This window comes from Oxyura jamaicensis, chromosome 6 (assembly GCF_011077185.1).
Source record: "Oxyura jamaicensis isolate SHBP4307 breed ruddy duck chromosome 6, BPBGC_Ojam_1.0, whole genome shotgun sequence".
NCBI lineage: Eukaryota > Metazoa > Chordata > Aves > Anseriformes > Anatidae > Oxyura > Oxyura jamaicensis.
Window position 1 is genome coordinate 19910185 of NC_048898.1, and position 23177 is coordinate 19933361.

Consider the following 23177-nt stretch of genomic DNA (forward strand, 5'->3'; position numbering starts at 1 on the left):
TTAACATTTCTCCTTTTTTGTCTTCCTTGTGGCGTCACTGCTATCTGTGACCTGGTTAAAGTTTAAAGTAGAGTTAAGGCCAACTTTGACAACCATATTGTTCTCAATGTAGGAAAATAAAAAAAACTCAGCTTTGCTTTGAGCTGAGAGTTGGACTAAATAACCTGCACAGTCCTTTCCAGCCTGAATAACTCCATGACATTAAAACAAACTCCCCCCCCCCCTTTTTTTTTTTTGTTTAGGAGAAGGAGCTGGCAAAAAAAAAAGGAGTGGCAAAAAGCGATCCTTCTGCATTAAACAACCGATAACAGCAATAACACAGTATCTTTTCTGTTTTTAAACTTGTCGACAAGCCACAGAGCATTCAGCAAAGAGCTATAAAATTATTCCAGGGTTGAATTGTAAGAGTTGGAGGGAAAGATTTAGATCAGAAATACATAGCTTTAGTTGACTAAATGAGAATTGAGAGGTGATTTGACTGTAGAATTCATGTAAGCATTTTTAGCAGGGAAAATATATCAGTTTTTAAATACTTTAATCCAGCAGAATAAAAGCCTAACAAGAACAAACAGTTGGTACTTGATGACAGATAAGCTCAAACCAGAAACAAGTAACACCCCTTTGACCCTGAGCATTACTGACCATGGGAAAAAGCTGTGCACATGGGTGGTGGTTCCAAGGCTTCCTCCAAAGGTTTTACATGAACACTTTTGCAACCACTGCGCTTAAAATAGAGACTATTGTGTTAAAGTAAGTGACATCTTATAAAGGATGTTAGACTATATCTAGAAGTCTCCATTGACAATAGGCTTTACAATTTATAAACTCTTATTTTACCTAACATCAGGCTCCTATAGCCCTCCTATCTTGAAATTGACTGTACCATCATCTGTTCAATCACTTTTTTTTCCTCTCAAGCCTTTTCTTTCATGTAAGATCTTTCTGAAATCAGTCCCTCCATATTCAGCCACATGCACCTTGCTGTTTTTGTCTTGCAAGCTGTGCCAGCCAACACTGCCTATGTCCTTTTTCTTCAAGTGTCATCTGTGTAGAGAAGTTCTTCGATGTAACTGATCCCTTCCTCCATCAATCTCTGATACCTGCTATTTGCCATTCAGATCCATTATTGTTTGTCTCATTCCCAGTAGACACGAAGGACACTGCTTACTTCTCCTTACAGTAATTATTACCTATCTGGAGATTATCATGTACCTCCAGACTTTTCTCTATACAGCAACCCAATTTTTTTTTTTTCCCAATTTTTCTTCATTGATAGAATTTTCTGTATATTTGCTCTCTTTCAGTTCTGATTTGCTCTCTCTCCAACTGATCCACATCATCTGGTTCTGAACTGTACATTCATCTGTGACAAGACTGAGAGGACTGCTGTGTGGCTTTTACTTATAATTCCCTTTTCTTTTCTTTTTCTTTTTTCTTTCTTTCTTTTTGTTCCTCTCAATAAAGCAGCAAACACATTGCCACAATATGCCATACTTAACCAACAGACAGCTTGTGATGCACTGTAACTAGCAAGTGCTTTTTTTGCCAACTGTTTCCCACCAGCCCCTCCACTCTGACAAAGAATAAGATAATTTTCCATATAGCAGAAGCAGAAAACTCTTACTTACATGATTCCATTAATTATTTTGTCAATAGAGCTATAAATGAGAAATAAAATATTATAATACTGACCACAGTTTAACATCGATTAAGTGGCTGCAACTTCCATTCCTTGTGGCATCCAAAAGTAATGGAATGAGCAATTTTGTTTCTGTTTGAAAAAAAATGTGATTTTCTAAACTACGCAAATACTGTTTGTTTGTTTGTTTGTTTTAATAGAAATTGAACTTGAAGACATAATTTTGTATTAATCAGCACATGCCACCCACCATGCCTGTATTTCTCTAACTTAACAGTCATATGAAAGAGAGGTCAAATATGCAGGAATGCAGTCCATAAGAGTCTGCTGTAAGTCAAATAAAATGTGAAAGTCAAACTATCATTTTCAGGCTTTTTATACGGCTTATGGAAAATGCAAAGAGACTGATGATTTTCTTCAAAAGATATAACATTTTATCTGCAAGAAGTAATATCTTTTAAAGATGCATTTTTTGCACAGGTGAACATATTAAACACCAAATTGGTGCACAAAATTTTAGGATAAAATTATTTCAGTTGAAAATTTCATATCTGAGTGAATAAAATGTTTATGATTTTTTATTGAATTCATCCAAATATTCTGGCCAATTAGTAGACAGCTTTTGCAAAAATCATGTTTTCAAAATATAGAGTAACACCTTTTCATTCTGAAACTAATCTGTATTTGTTCTTTCTAAATTATATAATTCCACAAATATAAAACAAGACTTTTTTTCATTTTGGTGTTCAAAAGTAGTTTTGTTTGTTTGTTTGTTTGTTTTGAGGGGGTTGGCTGTTTCTTTTATACACAAAACAAATCTATTATTTTTTAGTTCTGGTAGCAAATAAAAATCTTAGTTATAGACACAGTTCTAGTTGTATCTCTGCATACAATAACTTTAAATGCATTTTGTTTTTTCTGTTATATTTTTGAAAGCAACTCACTCTATATATGATTACAGAAAACTCCCAAAGCCTTTTACCCCTGAACACCAAGCTTATATGCAAAATCCTACTTCTGATACCACATTCAAGATGATCAACTCACTGTGGTCAGCCCCTTTTTCCTTTTTGGATTCTGTGCACATATTTGAATGGTTTCTTGACAGTTTTTAGGAGGTTTTACATTCACAAATCTTTTACATATGATGCAGAAGAGAACTGTATGATTTAATTTGATCTTTTCTACTTCATGGCAGTTAGAGAACAGCATATTATAATAATCTGAAACTCAGAAGAAAAATTACTTTTAATGCTTATTTTCTCTCTTGAAACATTATCAAACTTAAATAATAACAAAATCATTTCATTGTGCTTTAATGTGTGGTACTACAAGTAAGTTCATAAAATAACCACATTTTCCTCAGTTAGCAAAGTACCTACACTGACACAAAAACTCAATCATTATAAAATAACTCTTCTTGGCAAATACAACAAAATCATTCTTTTCTGAGTACTCTAACCATTTTTTGATCCCTTTAACTTCAAATTAATTATTGTACTGGTTTCTTAGTTGGAATTGTTCATGCCATAATTGCCTATTGTGTTTTTTGTTAACATTGTTTTTGTTTAATTTATTCACTGATAAAAATGACTTCTTAAGGATCTCTAAAAAGATCAGTCAAGTCTTTAACCTACAAATTCTATGAACTTGGATGACTAGGTGTGTAAAAAATAAGGCTGGATGTTCGGCACATTGTTGCCTTCTGAGATTTGTAGAAGTTTCAGTACAGTTCCAGTGGCTGCAGTTCCTTGCCTGGAGATAGTAGGAAATTGTACTAATACTTACAAATATTCTACAAAACCAAGTGTAGTAAAACAAACAAACAAACCCACATCGTTAATGGCTTTAGGCATTGCTATTTTTCAGGATTAGGGTCCAAAGACAATGTCACCAATCCAAATTCTTCAACTTCTGAAAACCCAATAGAAGAACAAGTTCTTAAAAAAAAAAAAAAATCTTATAAGAATTTATAGAAAAGGTTGTGCACATTTATGCACTATTCTACTTTTATAAGGAAATCTTTATGTTAAAGAAATCTTTTTTCAATTTCTTTGTTGAGCTTTGCAATTTAATTCTGAACAAGCACATACAGGTGAACAACTTCTGATCAAATCTTCTCTAAATCTAACCGTAACTTATTAAAAGGTATTCAAAGCTTCACTTTTTTCCAGATTGAGACTCCCTTTTTTCCCCAATGAAAAATGGTTTTAGAGGACACAACTTCTCCCTGTGGCAACATGGTTAAGTCAAAAGGCATATACCTGTGCTTTACTCCAAGATATCAGAGAAAAGGGAAATTGAATGCAGAAACTAATGCAGCAGCATCAAGCCTATCCCTTTTCTAGAAGATCTGAACACTTGATTCCATAAAGCCTGAAAATGTGCATGAAATCTGTTGTACCCAGTCCAGGGGAATTTAAGGATAAAAATATTTAATTGCTGTACGATTGTGCAAAGCTCGTAAAGTATTCACAAGAAATATTTAAAGGTTCATTTAGCTTCAAGTTGTACTTTCAGTTCTTTTATTACTGTTTCGGTATTTTGTAAGCAAAGTATTTTCAATTTGTGCTTGATAAATCTAACTCGTAATTTACTTATTTCAGAATATTAAAATGTGCAGTTATGCATTTTTATACATAATTATTTCCAAAGAAAATACTTAAACATTAGAAAACTATGTCAATATGAAGTTCCTTAAACAAAAACCAAACAAACTATGCACTAGCAAAAATTCTCGTATCAGCTTATTTTCTAGAAAATGCATGTGTAATTCTACCTCAAATCAAAACTGAAAACATCACAAATCATCCTATCAAAACCGATTTCTCAGATGAGTTAACATTGTTAACATCGCCGAGATTACCTAACACCATTTCCCCTACACTGATTTAATCCAGTTAGGTATCTTACATTGCCTATCACTGACTGAATAAAGGGATCAAAAATCCCACTATTTTGCAAGGAATATGGATAAATATTGATAGCAGGCTTCTTTTTTTTTTTTTTTCCTGCCCCCACCCCACCCCCACCCCCCCCCACCACGCTCTCTCAATCACTGAAGTGAAAATGAAGGTGTTGACAACCAATACAATCTCTCTATTGCAATGAGATACTACCTCTTTGAATGGTGAATGTGGTGAATGTTTTTCATAGCCGTTATCTAGCAGGCAGTTTAGGGAAACAGGAGGGTTAGCACATAAAAGACATTCCTTACACAGAGCAAAATACTAACATTTGTTCAAGTTACACATGACAGTTCAATATATGTAAATATACATGTTTCTTTATGGCCAATTAGTAGTAAAACATTTTTTTACGTGCTGCTATGCATTTATGTCATTCAGAAAGGAAAAAAACTGCTGCCTTAAGCATCTACAAAACACAAGCTGGTTACAAGTGTACTGAGGTAACACAAAACAAGTATAACATAGTATATACATATATACTTTTATACTGAAGATCCAAGAACACAAGTTTGCAAAAGGGAAAGAAAAAACAGAAGTGGATTTACATTCAAAAATATGCTACTAAATTTTAACACCTAAACTAAAAAAAAAAAAAAAAAAAAAAAAGTTACCTCATTGTCCACCTAGCAACAGCTCTAAGTGTTCTTAAAGCATCAGTATTAAATGCAGACATTATAGATACAACGTTAGATTAGAAAACACCCATTCAATCTACTAACACTGGAAATAAAACTTTCACTTTGTTTTAACTACCTAAATATAATCAGAGAGTTGTATTATTACCAGCCACAGAAACGTAAATCTTACCAGCAAAAGCGTCCTCCATTGAATCTCAGATTCCTCCTAAAATGCCAGGAGAGCAGGTACTTCAAACACCACAGAAAGTCTGCACCCTGCACTTGTCCAAACTAACAGTCAGGCAACAGCTGCTCAGTTTAAAGCTACAAACTGTGGCAAAATGCATAACTGACGTGCCTTGTGTAAGCCATGAAGAAGACATGCATTTGGCTCGCTCGCTAAAAGGTCAGGTTACCCACCTCCTCAGATAAAAGTTGTAACACTGGGATTCAAATGGAAGGAAGTTTAGAAATTAAGGACTAGCATACATCCTGCTAAGGCTAAAAGCATTTGATTTTGACAGCAGAGTTATAAACAAGAACCATTTTAATTCTCCTGGATTTTTGTCTTCAAATATATTAAGAAATAAGTTAGCCTACACCCAAGCTTTTGCACAAGTTATATTTATATCAGTGTTGTTTAAACAGGCCAAAAGTAATAAACTGAGTTAGTTTTGTTTTAGGAAACTTCAGCTGAAGCATTACAAAAACTGCGGCATGGGTTTCTTTATTAGCCCCTACCTTCACAGCTATTATGTGCTCTGCACTGGAGTCTCTAATAAAATGCAATAGAACTGGCTTTAGTGGGACAAAGGGGTATGACTTAGCAACAACCCAAAAAGAGTTTATTTGGGAGGGAAAGAAGAAGAAAACCTCCCTGAGGCTTCCATAAGTGTGTTTAACTGTAAAGAATTTACAGAGTGAGGGACATAAAAAGACAGCATGGTTTTCCAGGCTGCCTGTATGTTGGTACACTACATAGGAACCAAAACTGTGCCTTGATCCAAGCAGCTATCGATATCTGGCTCTGGCATTTTTATCATTTTTCTTCATTCTGACCTTAGCCTTGTCTACACACAGTTTACACCACTTTCACAAACAGCAGGACTACATCAGTGAAATTTTAGTTATGAAATTTGCTAGAGTACACAAGGTTGAAAAACAATGCACTGCCACAAGAAACTTTTCTCCATTTCCCCAGGAAGTCTGAGGAGTGATTTGCTCAGAACTGGAATGTAAGTAGTACACTTCGAGTCACTTTGTTTATACGGTGACTCTGTCTTGTCTGAAAAACTTCTACAGGAGGAGCTACCATGGAACACAGCCAGTGCACCGCTATTTTTTCATTGACAACAGCAACATATTCTTTCTTAATTGGAGGAACAGCAATTTAGTGTTGTTTCCAAGCTCAGGTTGAAAACTACTACAATTAGACCTCTGAAGAATTCATATTAAATATGATAGCATAAGGACCATTATGGGGATACGGTATAGAACTTTGAAATTAATTTTATTCATAAATATCAATTTAATTAATGCTATCTCCCTACAAAAATACAAAATAAACCATTATATTAAATATTTCTCATCCTTATAGGGTCAATAATAAAGAATTTTCCACTGTGTATAAAAGTTACTACCTGAAAATATAAAGAAAAAAATCAGAAGAATTTTGGTTCTAAGAAGAGAACTATAAAGTGTACCTTAGAATTTAACCCCAAAAATGTGTCTGGTTATAAATAGAACAACATTATTCTATAATTGTTGATTTTCTTCTAATTTGTTTCCTAGAAACAAAACTTCAAGGGAATCTTTGGAGATGACTCTTGAGTCATCTTGAGGCTTGAAGTCCTTGGGGTTTTTTTTTGCTTCTGAGTGACATGCTAACATAAACATACCAAAAAGTTCCATTCTACACTTCAAAAGTTCCCATGGACATTACTTTTACAAGGACCATTCAAACAAATGTTCAGACTTTTAAAACAATAAACAATAATAAGTAGTTTAGGGATTAACTATCTGCACTTAGAATCCCATTTCAGTGTTTCTGAAGACTAATTACTCTAAAAATAATAACAATAAAAAGTTTTAATACTATAATCACTGCACTAACTACTGATCTCTCAGCCTTCATCCGCACACATTAGTACAAACATCATTGCCTTCTTCACAACAAAGCTCTCACAGCAGGGGCAAACTCATTGAATGAATTTAAACTCTGTCTTCTGGTGGGAACAGCAGCCATAGACCACCAACAAAAGTACTGCAGGAAGCAGACTCACCTACACAAGTTAAAGGACCATCTGTGCACCAATCTTCCAAATATTATTATTGGAACTAAAATCTATACAAAACTATCCTAAATTCAGTTGTTTCTTAACTGCTTAGCTCTATACATTAGTTCTGTTATCTTCATTCATATAACCATGTACCTTCCTGCACCCATGTTACCTGTACTGTCAAAAGGACCAATTTTACACATTTAAATATATTTTTTTCTTAGATTACATTAGTTAACTTCAATCTACTATCCAGCTTGATTATTTATCTTTCCATCTTGCAATAATAAACATTGCTGCACCCAGAGAGATGGCTATAAGAATGAGATGAGCTATGCTGGCAGAAGGTAATTCTTCGTGCCTACAATGTATGAAACAAGCAGGACAAAAGGAAGCTTTTATCCAAATTAATGTTGGCAAGGGTTCTCCTTAAGTCCCACTCCTCTTGCCCTTGCTGTGCCAAGTTGCCTGCAACTGGGCCTGACCAGACAACGATGGGTCTGGGAGGTTAACTGAGGTGATCTGTCCCCTTCTGCCAGTTCATGGAGACCACCCCCCACAGGCAGCTCCAGACTGTCCCAGGTGTCCGATGGCTACGGCTGTCCTCCCAAATCTTTCTTCTTCAGCCTGTGCTTCCTGCCACATCAGCCCTAATTCTAACCCTGGACCAGCTGATCTGAACTTGCCCTTGTCTTTCTGGTGTATGTCCTGGAGCCAAGCAGGCAGCATGAAATCCTTGGTTTCCTGGCCCGCACCCTTGCTTCAGGCCACATTATCTACTTACTGTCTGATATATTTCCTGGAATGTGTTGATATATACCTGCAATGTGTTGCCTGACCCATCTTCATGCCTTAGATTATAAGCTTGAGATGTGTCCCATCTTTTCAGGTGTGAACTTCAGCTCATTCTGACAATATTTTGCCTTTATCCCGCACTTCAGCTGGCCTTAACCTTTGGGCACAAATGCACACATAGACAAGCTAAATTATTTTGGCCGTCCCGAGTCTGTGTACATAATGCTGATATTGCCCATGACACTGACATACAACTGCCTCAGCTTCAGAGATTGTGGAATTTCCCTGTTACTGTAAAAACGTGCCTTGTGCAAAGGGTACAAGAAACAGTAGCAGGAAAAACCATAGCGACTTGTTTGCTAACCAATCTTTGCCGATGTCAAAGTCTGATTACAGAAAAAGTTTTCTCCAAACACTAAGGGATGAATGAAGTAGGTGTGGTTGCTTCTCTCACATTTCTCACCCTTCTTTCCCAGCTGCTGTTGTACAGCAAGTTTTTTCCCCCCTTTCTTCAACCTGCCCTCCCAGAGGCCCAACCGTCATCACTCCCTGGCTCGGCTCTGTCCAGCGGCGGGTCCTTTTGGAGCCAGCTGAAGGTGGCTCTGATCTGACATGGGGCAGCTGCTGGGATCTGCTCACAGAGGCCACCCCTGCAGCCCTCCACTACCAAAACCTTGCCACATAAACCATCCTAAGGTTAAGATTGATATAGTCTGCTTGCATCTAAATAACAAATTACTTTTTTCTGCTCTTGGTCAAAAATTGTTGTTATCTATTCAGCAAGTTCTGGGTGACCTTGCTCTGGAATCTGAACTGCCGTGGTCAGGGACGTAGTCTAATATATATCAGCTAAGAAAGCACCATCAGACTGAAGAAAATTTAAAAGATGCTAAAGTGAAAAGAATATTGACAAAATGTTTGCCACGTGCTTCATCCTCAGACACCTATTTTCAATTTTCTTTGATTTAGAAAGCTACAATGTTGCCTTTGTAATGGGAGGAGTGGGGGGCGAGAGAGAAAGATACAACTTTTTTGTTACAATGACTTTGGATGCTGGGTATAGGTTTTAAATAAAAAGCATTTTCACATACCCTAGTTCCTTCTTTATAATTAAAAGAAGGAAAAGAACAAGAAAAAGACCCCACCACTTCTTCTATTTTATGTTTAAAAAGGTCAACAACACATGAACTGCAAAAATGACTCTATCCTCAAATGTGATTCTAGTGAAAATTCTGGCTCATTAACAACTGTGAACAAACTTCTATAACAACTAATTTGTAAGAAACAGAACAGGCTGAAAAGCAGGATTTCCTTTCCAGGGGAAGCAATCTGGTTTCAATCCAAATCATATTGAAAGACGATCTCAAAATTTCTTATTAACCAGAAATTCTGAATTACATACAAACAGTAAGTGCAGCTGAACAGTGCAGCTGAAATGTCTTCAGTATTCTTAAGTGAAAATCATGTTCTTTGTATTAACAAAGATGCCAACAAGTATGTGAATTCACTGACTAGCTGTGTGAAACTCCGGGCATCTGTTGTTCCCAAGAGTCCACTCTCAGATTGTCCCTGGACTACCAGAACCCAAGTTGCAGCTCATCAGCAGGGAGCCATTTGAGAGCAGGGCTTCCAGGCTCCGTACTATAGACCCAAGAAGTGAGTTTCCTATAAAGTAGACCCTACACGGGTTTTTAAAGACTCGTTCCCAGATTCATGTGACCTGGAATTCTGTTTTGGAGCTTTGACATATTTGGAAGCCTTCACTTGACCTCATAACTCTCAACAACACATCTGCCAGCAAGACCATCCTAACCCTCAGAGCATTTAGGCTCTTAGCTACTGAACAAAACCTTCAAACAATATTTTCAAATGAACTCCTGAAGGACTGACTGAACACTAAGACTTGCCATTCTCTTAGTGCTAGGGAGACATAATCCCAGGGCCCTATCCCTGAATTAGGGACTCTGTATTTAGAGGCTCCCCATTTCTGGGACAAATATCACATAAAATGCTTAACTATAGAACATATACATGTTTTGAGAAATCTTCCTTTTAAATCATGAAAGGACACTCCAATTAAAGTAATAGGCTCCTTTTTAAACAGATTGTGCAAGAGCATGCTGAACTTCACCTCCAGGAATTCCACACATTTTGGAATAAAAGTAGTGGAAGTTTGCCTGGTCTAGAAGAGGTCCTCCAGACTTAAATCACAGAATCAGAATCACAGAATAGTCTAGGTTGGAAGAGACCTCCAAGATCACTGAGTCCAACCTCTGACCTAATGCTAATACGTCCTCCACTAACAGCCTGTGAGATCTTTTCAAGACTGACTGATACAGATAGGTTTTAAACACACTTCTGCTTTTGGAGCTTTTTTTTGTCCACAGCTTCAGATCTGTACTGAAACTTCACCTGTAGCTGAGGAATAGTTTTACCTGGCAGAAGATACACATCTACTTGACATGAACCTTGGTACCATGTCTTTGGCATAAGGCTGGATGTACTGCAGCAGATGTACTGCAGCATAATCTGTATGTGGTGGTTCCTTAGAGCAGTTCAGAAATTATGACGTGTGGAACTCAGTTGTCCACCCACCCTACATCCCATCTGCATCAGCTTCCTACAGTTTTCACACTGATCTGAAGTCTGAGCTGTAACTTTCTAAATAGTTTCTGATTTACCAGAAAAACTTCCTTCACCCTCATATTGGTGTACTGGTTATCAGCACAGGTGCATGCACGAGCAAGAATTGTTTTCATTGTAAAGAGAAAGGGAAGAGTTTAGAGCACTTTTCATGAGGGCCTCTCACCTTTGAAAAAAACATCTACTCCCAGCTAAACTGTGAGGGCTTCTGTGACTAGATGAGATGGTAGAAGAGTTCTGATGACTGTTTTAAACATTTTGTTAAGGTATGGCAGTAAGTCATTACGCTCTAGACAAAAGATAAGTATGTTTTTGTATATTTTAACAATTTCAGAAAAAGTCAGTAAAAACGTTGCGTCAGTGAAGCACTTCAGCACAATTCTGAGTAAAACTGAGTTTAAAAAAATGGCACTAAAAAAGCAGTACCCACAAAATCAAAAGGCACGAGGAGAAGCAAACAGGTTCTACACCTAGTGCCTAGCCAAATGTCCACTAAGTGACACTCTACTACACTTTACTATGATACAGTTAAACATATGACTACAATGAACCTATAAATGAACTCCATAAACAAATAAACAAAACCCATCAGCACTAAAAGATTAGCTAACTTGTTTGTGATTACTATTTTTACAAGCAGAATAAAAATCCTACCTTTTAAGTTTAGATAGAAACTTTTTCTCGAGAGAGCTGTCACTCTCAGTGAAAAAATTACATAGGTGGACTACTCAATTTTTCCTTTCAGTACAGTCATACATTTGTTACTTTCTACTTCCTCCAGTATGTCATGTTTCTCTGACAGCAAAATAAAATAACTTAGAACACAATCAGTAGACAATACTCCCCAGCCCTGAATAAAGGGTTTGTCCAACCTGCTTCCTAGTTCAGAACAGAGAGAACTATACTTAATTTTAAAAGCAGGAATATTTTTAGAAAGCCAATAAACTGAAGCCTACAATATTACATTTGCTTGCAAGGTAATGCATTTAAACCAAACCCTGTATCATATACTTTATTAAAACACATTTTTATTCAAAATAATTTGTCACAGGTAATTATAGAGTAATATGCATATGCAACCTCCTACTTCCAAGAGCTTTACAAAATAAGATTAGAATTACCCAGATAATCCGTACTCTTCCATCAAATATAATTCTCTTCCACTTAAGAATGTATTTGGACAATGCCTGCACAGAGGTAATGATATGTTTAAATAAAATGCATGAGGATGTATACAGGCATTGAAAACTAAAATATTAACCACAGCATATTTTTAACACAGTATAATTTTGCCTATGTTACAGGTAATCATTTTGATGAAGTCCTGTTGAACAAAGTGCACAAGATGTATACAAATACCTAAGGCATTTTTGAGATCTCAAACTCTGAACATGATTTGACAAAATGAAGCACTCAGTAGCAATACTAGTCCAAGGTGAGTTTGCCCCTATTATTTCCCTCATTTACGGGATTTTTCTGAAGTGAAATCAGTTTCTAGGAACAAGAACCCAGGAGGAAGAGAGGGGTGATGAAAGTTGACACTGGAATTGCCACTGACAATGGCAGTAAAGAGCCTCCCATATGTAAGCTTTTACTCTAATACACAAGAGTATTTGTCATTGTTGAATTCTGGAAGTAAAGTGCAACATGGCAAGACTTCAATAGCACTTTTACATACCTAATTTTCCCAAGGTAAATTAGCTATCAAACCAGATTCACCACAAAATGTTTTATTATAAATAATTCATAATAATTCATCATGTCTTTCAGCATTTATTTGGCATGTCTTTAGATATCAAAATGTTTATAAGAGAAAGGAACTTTGAGTTCAAATTCCAGAGTGGCACAATAGTAACTAGACAGTCCACCAATTTTTATTTATGCCTATGTAACATCCCAAATTACTTTGGAAGATACTAAAATAAATGTATATAATCCTTTGTTTTCATAAAATATCCTACTTCCACCCATGTCAGTGCTGTTGTTGCTTAAATTTTCATTTGCTAGTGGTCCTTTTTTCAGTTCAAGTAATTAACATAATTGGTGCTTTTAGGCATGCCTCCTTCCATATAGTGAAGCATGGTGCCATAGTGCTCAAACTACCACCATCTCAACTGCTGCCATCAGCGGAATGGATCATATTTTGAAGCACTGTTAGCTGCAGCTGCCTATATTGTTCTCAAACCAATCACTGTAGGGGATTTCCCTGCATCATGAGAGTACTCCAGTTTGGGTTTGAATGAGTCAGCAACAGGTCAAGTGTCACTATGCTGCACAAACCAGACATGTCTGTAATTTCTTTCTGAAATAAACAAATCAGTGCTCTCCTCTACTTCTAACAGGATCTTTATGCTCAGACCTTCAACCATATTATGAATGACATCTTCCTAAATTGTAAATCCCTTCTCAAGCACTGTTTTAAAGGAAGAACTGTAAGACTTACGTTCTAACACGACACTTGAAAAATCTGTCCTTTCACGTCACAGCTTGTGAAATATAGTAACAAGAAAGATTTTTATATTCCTGATCAAAATAGTAAATAAATAAATAAATAAATAAAAATCCAAGGAGTCTTCTCTTCTTTCTTCAGCAACCCAAGCAACATGAAGAAATACAACCTAAAGAGATACAATGCTAATTTCCTGTTGCTATTACTAATTCAGAGCTGTACACAACACTGAAATTACTACAGGGGCACTCACAACTTTTGACTGTCAAAGCAGATGTTTATTTTAATCTCCCTGGCCTCTCTGCAACTTATCACATTTGGCTTAGATAGAACAGTTTGAATCATTTCTGGAGGGCTAAGAGCCACAAGCTGATGGAAGTATCACCTTCACTACTAAACCACACCAGGACCAATATATTTATTTTCCTTTTCAATAGCAAAGTGAACTGGTCAGATGACATGCTGCATCCTGTAGTAACTCCTCCATTGCATTTGACATCAGAGTTGTTATCAACATCAATTAAAACTTTTCAACCATAAACTAATCCCATCTAAATTTGAGGTTAAATCCAAGAGCAAAAGAAAGCATTGGGCAGATTATAATAATGCCTTTAAGAACCAGCATGTACAAGACAATTTTCTTTCTTGAAAGGTACACACACACCAATGAATGATAAATGCAACCCTGACTTCAAGATAGCATCGGGTTCTTTGCTGATCCTGGTGTCTCAGGTGATAATGTTGCCAAGTAACACTCTGTAAATGTTTTTAGAAAGGACTTTGTTACTGTTCTATTTGACATTTCTCAAGTACATTATATCACTGTGATACCTGAACATGAACCTTCCACATCCAGAAAATGTCAATATCCTAAAGCTACAAAATCTGCCTCAACAAACAGCAAATGAAATCTAACCTCTGCTCTCTACACTGACTTCCTCTGGAACTGCAAATGAAGTTCAAGATCTTGGTCTTTTTCTTCTAGGTCTCACTTGCTTGGGCTCAGAATATCGACACAAGCATATACCATAAAATATGGGGATTGCAGAGATCCCCATACTAGTGTGAAGTGTGCTGCTACACAAAGCACACAAGTGCAGGTACTAGCTCAGGCTCTAAAAAAAGGTACAGCCACATTAGCATGTCTGAGCCTGAGCTAATTGTTGCTGCTGCTTCCAGTTTCAGAACTCAGTTCATGCTGCCTCAGCTCTGGGCTGACAGTCACCAGCTGGGCTTTTTGGGTGCTGCACCAACGTGCCCCATGGGAGGATGACATTGGTAACCAGGGGACTGAGCATGCTTAGGGTCTCAGGCAGGTCTAGGACATCAAACCCTTCCAAAGACATGCTCTCTTCTTCCAGTCTGTAGGAAAAAGGTCCATCACACTGTACCAGCCAGAACACGGTTCAGTTCTTTCAACCTTGACTTCCACCATTGTCACAGGAATGCGTATGTTTATTTTTCTAAAGCAATCATCTCCCTGTCCCCAGAACAAATAAAAAACAAACAAAAGGGAAAGAAAAAACCCTATCAAAATAGGATACCACACTGTACATACCTCTGTCTCTCTGGGGATAGGTGAAGCTTAGTCATGAGTCTAAACATACTACTAAATTTCACTCAGGTGCTACAGTCTGCCATCTGTACCTGTTCTACCATCACATATTCTTTGTCACTTGATTTACCTAAAGATAGACTAATTAAAACTAGAAAGTGTCACACATAAGATAACCTGATCTGAGTACAAACTGTAAGACTTTTCATTTGAAAAAATGAGGTCAGTATCTGCGTTAAGGAACTACACTGAGAATTCTATTGATTTTGTCATATTCTTGTAAAACTTTGAACAAGACATAATATCCACTTGCTTCAATTCTACAGCGTACAACTGAGGTACTACTTCTTCTAGTTACAGGATAACATGCTGATAAATCCCCAGATGCCTGAGTATCTTAGGAAATATTCTAGGAATTAATTACAAATTACTATAAAATGCAGTTAGTGTTCTGTACAAAATCCTGCTCTAATGCAATGAATTCACACCAAGAATGCCTTTTTCTTGTTTAACTTCCCAAAGTGACCAAACTAAATCACAGAAAGGTATCCTTATTGCATACTAAGACTATTTAGGTTACTATTTATTTACTATTGTTTAATATTTATTTATTGTTATTATTCATTTATTATTTACTATTATTTATTATTTACTATTTAGGTTTAGGTTATTATGCAGCATTCATCCTCAATAAGTATTATCCAAACAGACAATACCCACGTTATTCAAAATGATCAGATCCTAGAAAGGTGAGGAATCCAGTAGAAGACCAACAGTAAATCAGTTATCAGTTGCATATACTTAGCACATAGTGCTCTGCTGGTTAACTAGTTGTAAAATGACAACAACAAGAACTGATTGTAGTATATATTACATTCTGAAGTCCTAAACCAAGTCAGACCATGAATAGGACTCAACATAAGTGACAAATATTACAGAAAGGAACACCATAACAACAATGGCTTCAACATTAACTTTGAAACATTTCAACACTAACAGAAACGTTTCAAAAAAGAAGAAAAAAAAAAAAAAAGAAAAAAAAAAACGTCTAGTTTTATAATAATCTTTTCAGTTTTGCATGCATTTTTAAACTAATAATCCAAGTTATTATGACACAGAATTAATTGTAAAGAAAAATCTTTGAAAACATGAAAATATATTTATCTGTTAATTTAATATATGAGTATATAAAGTACAGAATACTATATGGTAGTATATATTTTGCAATACTTGCTATATTTAAAGAGGACAGGCTTCAAAAAAATTAAATCTTTCCTACCTTTAAGCATTGTTCTTCCAGTTGATCCTCCAAATATACTTAGAAGACCGCTTCTTGCTCCCAATGATGTAGTTGCTTCTAGTAAAGCACCAGTTATATAGTTAGAGAGTGCAGTCCTCTGTAAAGTGGCACGATATCGAGAGTAAGCACCTGCTACACATGGTTTTACACAAAAACCATCACCTTTGCATACGTAGTCTGTATCTGAAGCTGGGAGCTTTCTCAGAAGATGAGGAAAATATTCAAAACTGTCTTCTGCTCCTTCTTCTCTCACTGTATTAAAGATCTGTAAGAAATGCAAAAGCATGAAATTAGTTCATTTGCTTAAGATAATAAACTGAGTATCAAAAAATTCCAAACTAGAATGAATTGATGTAAAGATCAATAGCCAGAAGGCATTGTGTCAAAGCACTGCATTTATGCATTAAACCTAAAGATTTTAAGAATCCAGAACTGATTTGCAAAGATTTTGAGTTGTGTTCCCACACTGTCTATTTAAAGAAGAAGACATTCTGGCTTTAAATCTATGATTAATAGCATTCTAATGAAAATCAGTTTTAAGGATCATCATTACATAAAAAGGTGCCACAGCAATACATCTGTGGTCAACATTTCAAATAAAGAATATACACAAAATCTGTTACAAAACTATCCAAAATTTTGTGTTTCCAGTAAAGTCTTACAGCTATCAGTAACAGAAAAACAGATCCACTCAGGGTTTGCACTTTTGCTTGCTGAATGGGGCGGGTTTTTGTAAACAGAAATGATTTTAATCATTGTGAGCAATCATTCAAAATGTTCTGGTCTCGTGTTCATTACATTACTTCCAGCCTACGCACAGGTCCTCTATCTAATATTGCTTTAGTACTCTTTTTCCAATATTTGTACTAACACACTAATGAACTTCAGTCTGTGACTTAGCAACTAAGTAATGTTTGCTTATTTAAAAGACTCTAATGATCAAAGCAAGAATCTGGAAGAAATCTTTTCATTTAGTATGCAGGGAGAGACTTGATTCTTTGCATTCTTGTATGCTGACTTACTGATTAACATTAATAATTTGTTTCAATGTTCTGTGTTTTCTAATTGCATAGTGTAAACTACCAAATCAAAAGACTAACATAGGAAATGGTCATTATAACTCTTGCTGGGACAGGTGCCGAAGCAATTTTCAGGGGGTTGCTGCCCAGACACTCAGTAATGCATATAACTAGCACGTTATCATTAAATCAGGATTGTCACATTAGCCAATAAATTGGTTTTGATTGAAATAGTTACTTCAAAACTCAGTTTTCATCCAGCTTCACAAGCAATTATTGTTAATGTCGGAAATCAAAATGTACAATATTGCTGTCTTCAGTCCTTAGAAGTGCACAGGGAAGAAGCTGATGCCTTACTGACTGTTGTTCTTTCCTTTTTTAAAAAAAAAATAAAAAATAAAAAATAAAAAATAAATGTGATTAATGGCTTGTTTCTTTTTGCTGTCCTTCCCTTCACATAAAGAAAATGCAGATAGCCATTGACATGGCAGAAAGCGCATCCAGTCCTACACTGCAAGCACACGTGCTCAGGCAAATGATCAGACACTGTTTGCACAGTCTGTGCAAGTCACATGGCTGCAGCACTGGCACCCTCGCCAGGGGTCAGATCCATGCTCAGCAACACAAAAAAGAAGGCCAGCAGCCCCCATTGCACAGACCTGCACGTGTACACTTCTGTCCTAACCTTGCACGTCCCAAGTCCCAAGTTGGGGAGGTTCCAATGCCCAGTCCCCACAAGGTATCTGACCCTCAATGAGCTGTGAAGGGTGATATAATTCTTTTGCTCAGGTAAAGACTGTGAGAATAACAGAAGCTTTGATTCAGCTACTAAATTCAATTACAGTTTCTTTTTTTTTTTTTTTTTCCCAGACCACAAAATATCAAATACTATGCATGAATGTACATATTTCTTATCTCAGCTTTAATTTTGTATTAATGACATCTTGGGAAGAATAGTAAACTTTTATTCAAAATTTAATAACTTATTAACTAGCAATATAAATCGTGGTTTCAAAAATAGCATTGATATTTATTAACACATGCATTTAAAAATAAATTTCTTTTGCATGGTGACTATGACATATAACTCAATTCCATTGGAAATACAGCTTCTGTGATTCATTGCACAGTGAAATGCTGTGGTATCTAACTTTTTTTTCCCTGCTAATTTTCCACAATATATTTGGTCTCATGTTTCTTGAAATGTTAAGCCTTTACTTGAGCCTCTTTATCTTTTCTTCTTTGCTACATGAGAGTTTTATGGACTCATTCACTATGAACACTGCTCATTTCCACCTTTAAAACTACACTCCTGAAGCGTGTGCTATCCAGACAGGATACATGCAGACCTTTACTCTGCAGGCTATGCGTCTGCAGGGAACTGTGGCGTATGTGTCCATATGATGCACCTTTCCAGAAGGTGCACCGTGAGATAGTGAACTTATTCATAACTAATGAACATGTCACACATAGCAGACATAATTAGTCTTTTTAGCTTGTTTAAAAAATATTTAGTTAATGAAAATAACTTCTTAAAACCACAGTTACCTTCCAAAATATTTTTAAAATTGGGTTCTGCAACTTATAAAAGCATGTTTTGTTGCCTACACAACTAAAATTTCTTTCAGCTGCCAAAGCAAAGAAACCATTTGTTGACAGAAATAGGCGACAGTGTTTTGCTGGAGAGATTATACATAGAATAATGGTGTTAATCTCTATTGTATAAAGTAGACTTCAGGGCACTAGCTGTCCCAAAGACTCCGCGCTTCATAAAACATTTTCAAATAGCGTCTGTTTTGATGCGTTAAAGCTCTGAATGTGTTACTTCTCCTGCACACAGATGAGGAAACAAAAAAAAAAAAAATAGACTTACAATGTATGTACTTGCCGGCCACTGAAATGAACTGAAAGCATCACAATAGCAACATTTGGACCATGCCCTCATTCATATACTTTAGCTTTTGGTTAGCCCTGAACAGGCAGCCGGACTTTGAAGGTCCCTGCCAACACAACTCATCTCAACTCAACTCACCTGAAAACGAAACTAAACTAATCTATTCTAATTTATCCTCAGGTAATTGATATAGAAAATCATCCTTCAGTGAGATTGTACCAGACAGTGTGGAAGATTAAGTTTGCCTGGGAGATAAAACAATTGATTCCAGCGCTTATGGCTCATCCTGACAGATACAGTTATATTGATCTGTATCAGTTATTTTCTCCACTGAAAAATGTTTACTGTAATTAAGAATGAATATGAACCAAGAAGGATTAAATTTAGCACTAAACTGACAGCCACTCACCAAAAAACATCTCCTAAGGGCATATCACTCTTGATTCACTTTTGCCTTCCCTATCCAACTAAAGATTCAAAGCCATCTGCAGTCTGATGCTGCCATATCTTGCACACTTCATGTAAAACAGTAATTCACAAGAAACTGAGGATAGTATCTGGATTTAAGTGTTGCAATATTAAACATACTTCAAGCTTCTTTGTAGATAGTGCAGAGTGAAGTGCTGATTTCATTACGGGACAGAGTTTAATTTTGTATTAATGACTTCTTGGGAAGAACAGTAAACTTTTACTCAGAATTTAACAACTTACTAACTAGTAACATAAATCAGTGGTTTCAAAAAGAACACTGACATTTATTACCAGTTGTATTGATCTGTATGGATGGACATTCTTCTCTGTACCACCGTAATGAGCATATGTGTAAATGGTAGAATTTATATGCAACTACCTTAACCCAAGTTTTACGTTAGAAAATAAAAGCAATACATTCTTTTTTCTTCTCTCATGATTTTACATAATACTTTTTAAACAAATGAGCTAAAGCAGGCAACTCTATGTACTAATACAGCAGTATTCCAGTAAAAGTATTCTGTGGCTATGAAAGATTTTTACTTTCTTCTGTTTTTAAAGCCTTAAAGATTTTAACAGTAAGTAAAAAGAATACAAAAATTACTTGCAATATGAAATTTTCCACAAGACTGCAGAAGAAAAACATGCCCTCCAACTGAGAAATGAAAATTAGCTTTAAAATAAGGATTAAATTCAGGCCGAATTCCATCCATTTGGCTTACAAACAAGTCCATATGTGGAAAATACATGGAAACAAAATACATCTTTAAGCTGTTACTAATGTATCTAATAAGTCATCAGAACTTTAAGAAAACTCAGTTTTCCTTCCAGTAATTTAAAATGGTATCTGCAAGTTAACTTATTGATAACCTTCAGGCAATAAAACTTCTTTACAATGACAACAGACGTATTTTGTTAAGATATTCTTTAAAAATAACTATAAGAACATGGAATTCATGCTGGCCTTGAAACTATCCAGCATTTTTCTCTTATAGTCTTTTCTTCTGATTAATCATCACTGCAAATGCAAATTGCATTATGTCCTTTTCTTCACACATTACAGTAGATTTACCACATAAAAATGGCAGAAACCCAAATACCACAGCCATTCTTAGTCTTACAGTTTAATACAGATATTCCCCCAAAATGAAGCTGCAGTTCATGGGTACTACTGTATTGGAAACATTTGATATAGAAGTTCACAAAAATAATTGTTATGATTTCTTAGTTAAACTTACATATATCTCCTACTGTTTACTGTAATGGTTTTGCTGTTTCTCATTTTGTATTTTTTTCTGCCTCAGGTATTCAGCTTAGAACCTCAGGGCATGTAATCAGTTTGCCAAACATCTAGCAGCTGCTAAGCCCATATGAACTTCAGAAACTGGAATTAAGAACAGACCAAAGATCCCCATGTATTATAAAACAAGCTTAATTTCTCTAACTTTATTATAGTAATGAAGAATATGTGTGTCCAAAAAGTGCACACAGCCATGCAAAATTATGCTTATTGCAACTATGCTATAAAAATAATAGAAAATGTTCCCCTAAAGGGGCCTTAACAGTTCAATGCATTGTTTCTGATGGGTATCTGTCCAGTGTTTATTAAAAAAACCCTTCACTGATATATATGCAGAACAATCAAAACGAAACATTGAAATGAAAGAGGTATGCATATGCTCCGATGGTACTATGCACTCTAGTCCAACTTCTTGGTAACACGCTGACACTTCTGAAGAATCTTACATTTTCTCAGACTTAACCTCATTCAAGTTATGACCTTACCTACACTGATTAGCCCATGATGCTTCAAGATCATTGCTAAAGTAACACTGCAGAATAGATTAAGAAAAGCTTTCTTGTAAAGATGTTGTGAAGTCTTATTGTTCTTCTTATGTTTTTTGTTGTTGTTGTTGTTTTGTTTTTCAAGAAAACCAAAAATGAAACTATGTTCTCCTATTACTTCTATTATCACCTTCTGAAAATTGCTTTTATTTTAAAAGTTTTTTTTTTTTTTAAAAAAAAAAAAAGTGGATTTTTTTTTTTTGGACTGGAACTAAATTACTTTTCCTGACATTATTACCTGCAAAATTGTTCACCTCATTAACCTTAAAATACCACCCAAAATTATCCAGTTTAAAAAAGAGTGAGGCCATACTCTGAGGAGCATTTCTTCTAGCTACAAAAACAAAAGCCATTTTGGACTTTTAACATGCATCCATTGATCCAACTCACTGTGGTACAATCAGTCACTGGATTACTCTCCATACTGTACAATGCTAATTAGCTAATGACTTGATTTTCACAGACATTGGAAAAGACAGTTGTCAAACAGGATCTGAAGAAACACTGAAAATCAGACCAATCTGTGAAAAAATGGTCTGCCATGGATTTGGGATTTAAAGTCAGGTCATGTCAACTCATACTGACTTCTAAGCCAATACAGAATCATCACTGACCTTGCTTTTCATCTACCTCATACTTTTAGAAATAGTTTCTGCTATGCATAAATAGAAAGGAATCACAGTATTTTTTATAGTAAATTCTCTACTTTTCTATGTAATTTAGTAATTTATGGTTTAAGTAAAAGCTACAGGTACAAAGACACAAGGAAGGCACACTGTAGGTCAGCTCTGGAAAAGCACTGCAGCTTTCTGGCCTAAGCTAGCTCAAGACAATTTACCCATTTCTCAGCACTGTATTCACAAGAGATCCCGCTTCTGGGCAGGCTTACTTGCTTGTATGTGATTATTGCTTCCAGCACTACAGAATCTAGTTATTATGCTTCCTTCATCAACTTCCTCTCTGTGTTCTCGTAATGCTCCAGCATCTCTGCAGAGAAATTCACTACAAAATTTGGTTAAGACAACAGCAAAAATCAGATTTTGTACAGATGGATAATAGCAGGAGACACTGGGTTCAAATGGTTATCACTGTGCATATTCTGCATTGCATAATATCAAAGACTGATGATTCCGATATGACTTTCATAGAAGAAGAATGAAGAACAAGGGTGTCACAACTTTAGTATGTATACTTTCCTGTTTTACAGGAAGAAAGAAATCTTTAATTAGTGGACTGTCTAAAACATGAATCTGCTACAACAATTTTTTATTAAATTATCAAACATGAGAACAGAAATACATTAAACACTGGATGCATTTTCTGTTACATCAGTTTTGTCTAGAACAGTGTATATATCTATATTTATCTCTATCATATTATATTCTCAAGAAGGCACGTCAGGGCCCCATATCCCAAACAGTTATGTATGCAGTTCAGAGCTAAAGGATTTTACTGTGTTTGACAGAGATGATGCTGTGAACAGCAAAATGTCTGCTGGGTCAGGGTTGTTTTAGAGCTTTGTTCACTGACATGTCTTGTTCACATTAGTAACCAAATAAGTGAAGGCTTTAGAACACTTCTGAGAAATTGATTTGAGCATATATTTTAAGTATTTTTCAGTTTTCAGATTAAGAGGTTAAACACTTAGACTGTTCAAGCATTACCTTCTTGATGGCACTCAGCTATCTATGGCTTGTGACCA

General features: G+C 35.8%; 1 protein-coding gene across 10 annotated transcripts in view; it reads right to left on the reverse strand.

The window, feature by feature from the left end:
* Positions 1-23177, reverse strand: part of PLCE1 (phospholipase C epsilon 1) — a 155021-nt gene that overhangs the window by 74023 nt on the left and 57821 nt on the right. For 9 of the 10 annotated variants that reach the window (XM_035330719.1, XM_035330717.1, XM_035330718.1 and 6 more), the window contains one exon: positions 16226-16511. In XM_035330719.1, coding sequence (XP_035186610.1) covers positions 16226-16511 — 286 coding nt within the window. Of the gene's footprint in view, positions 1-5415; positions 5563-16225; positions 16512-23177 lie in introns of those variants that run through there. The other variant, XM_035330726.1, reaches the window with a different exon arrangement.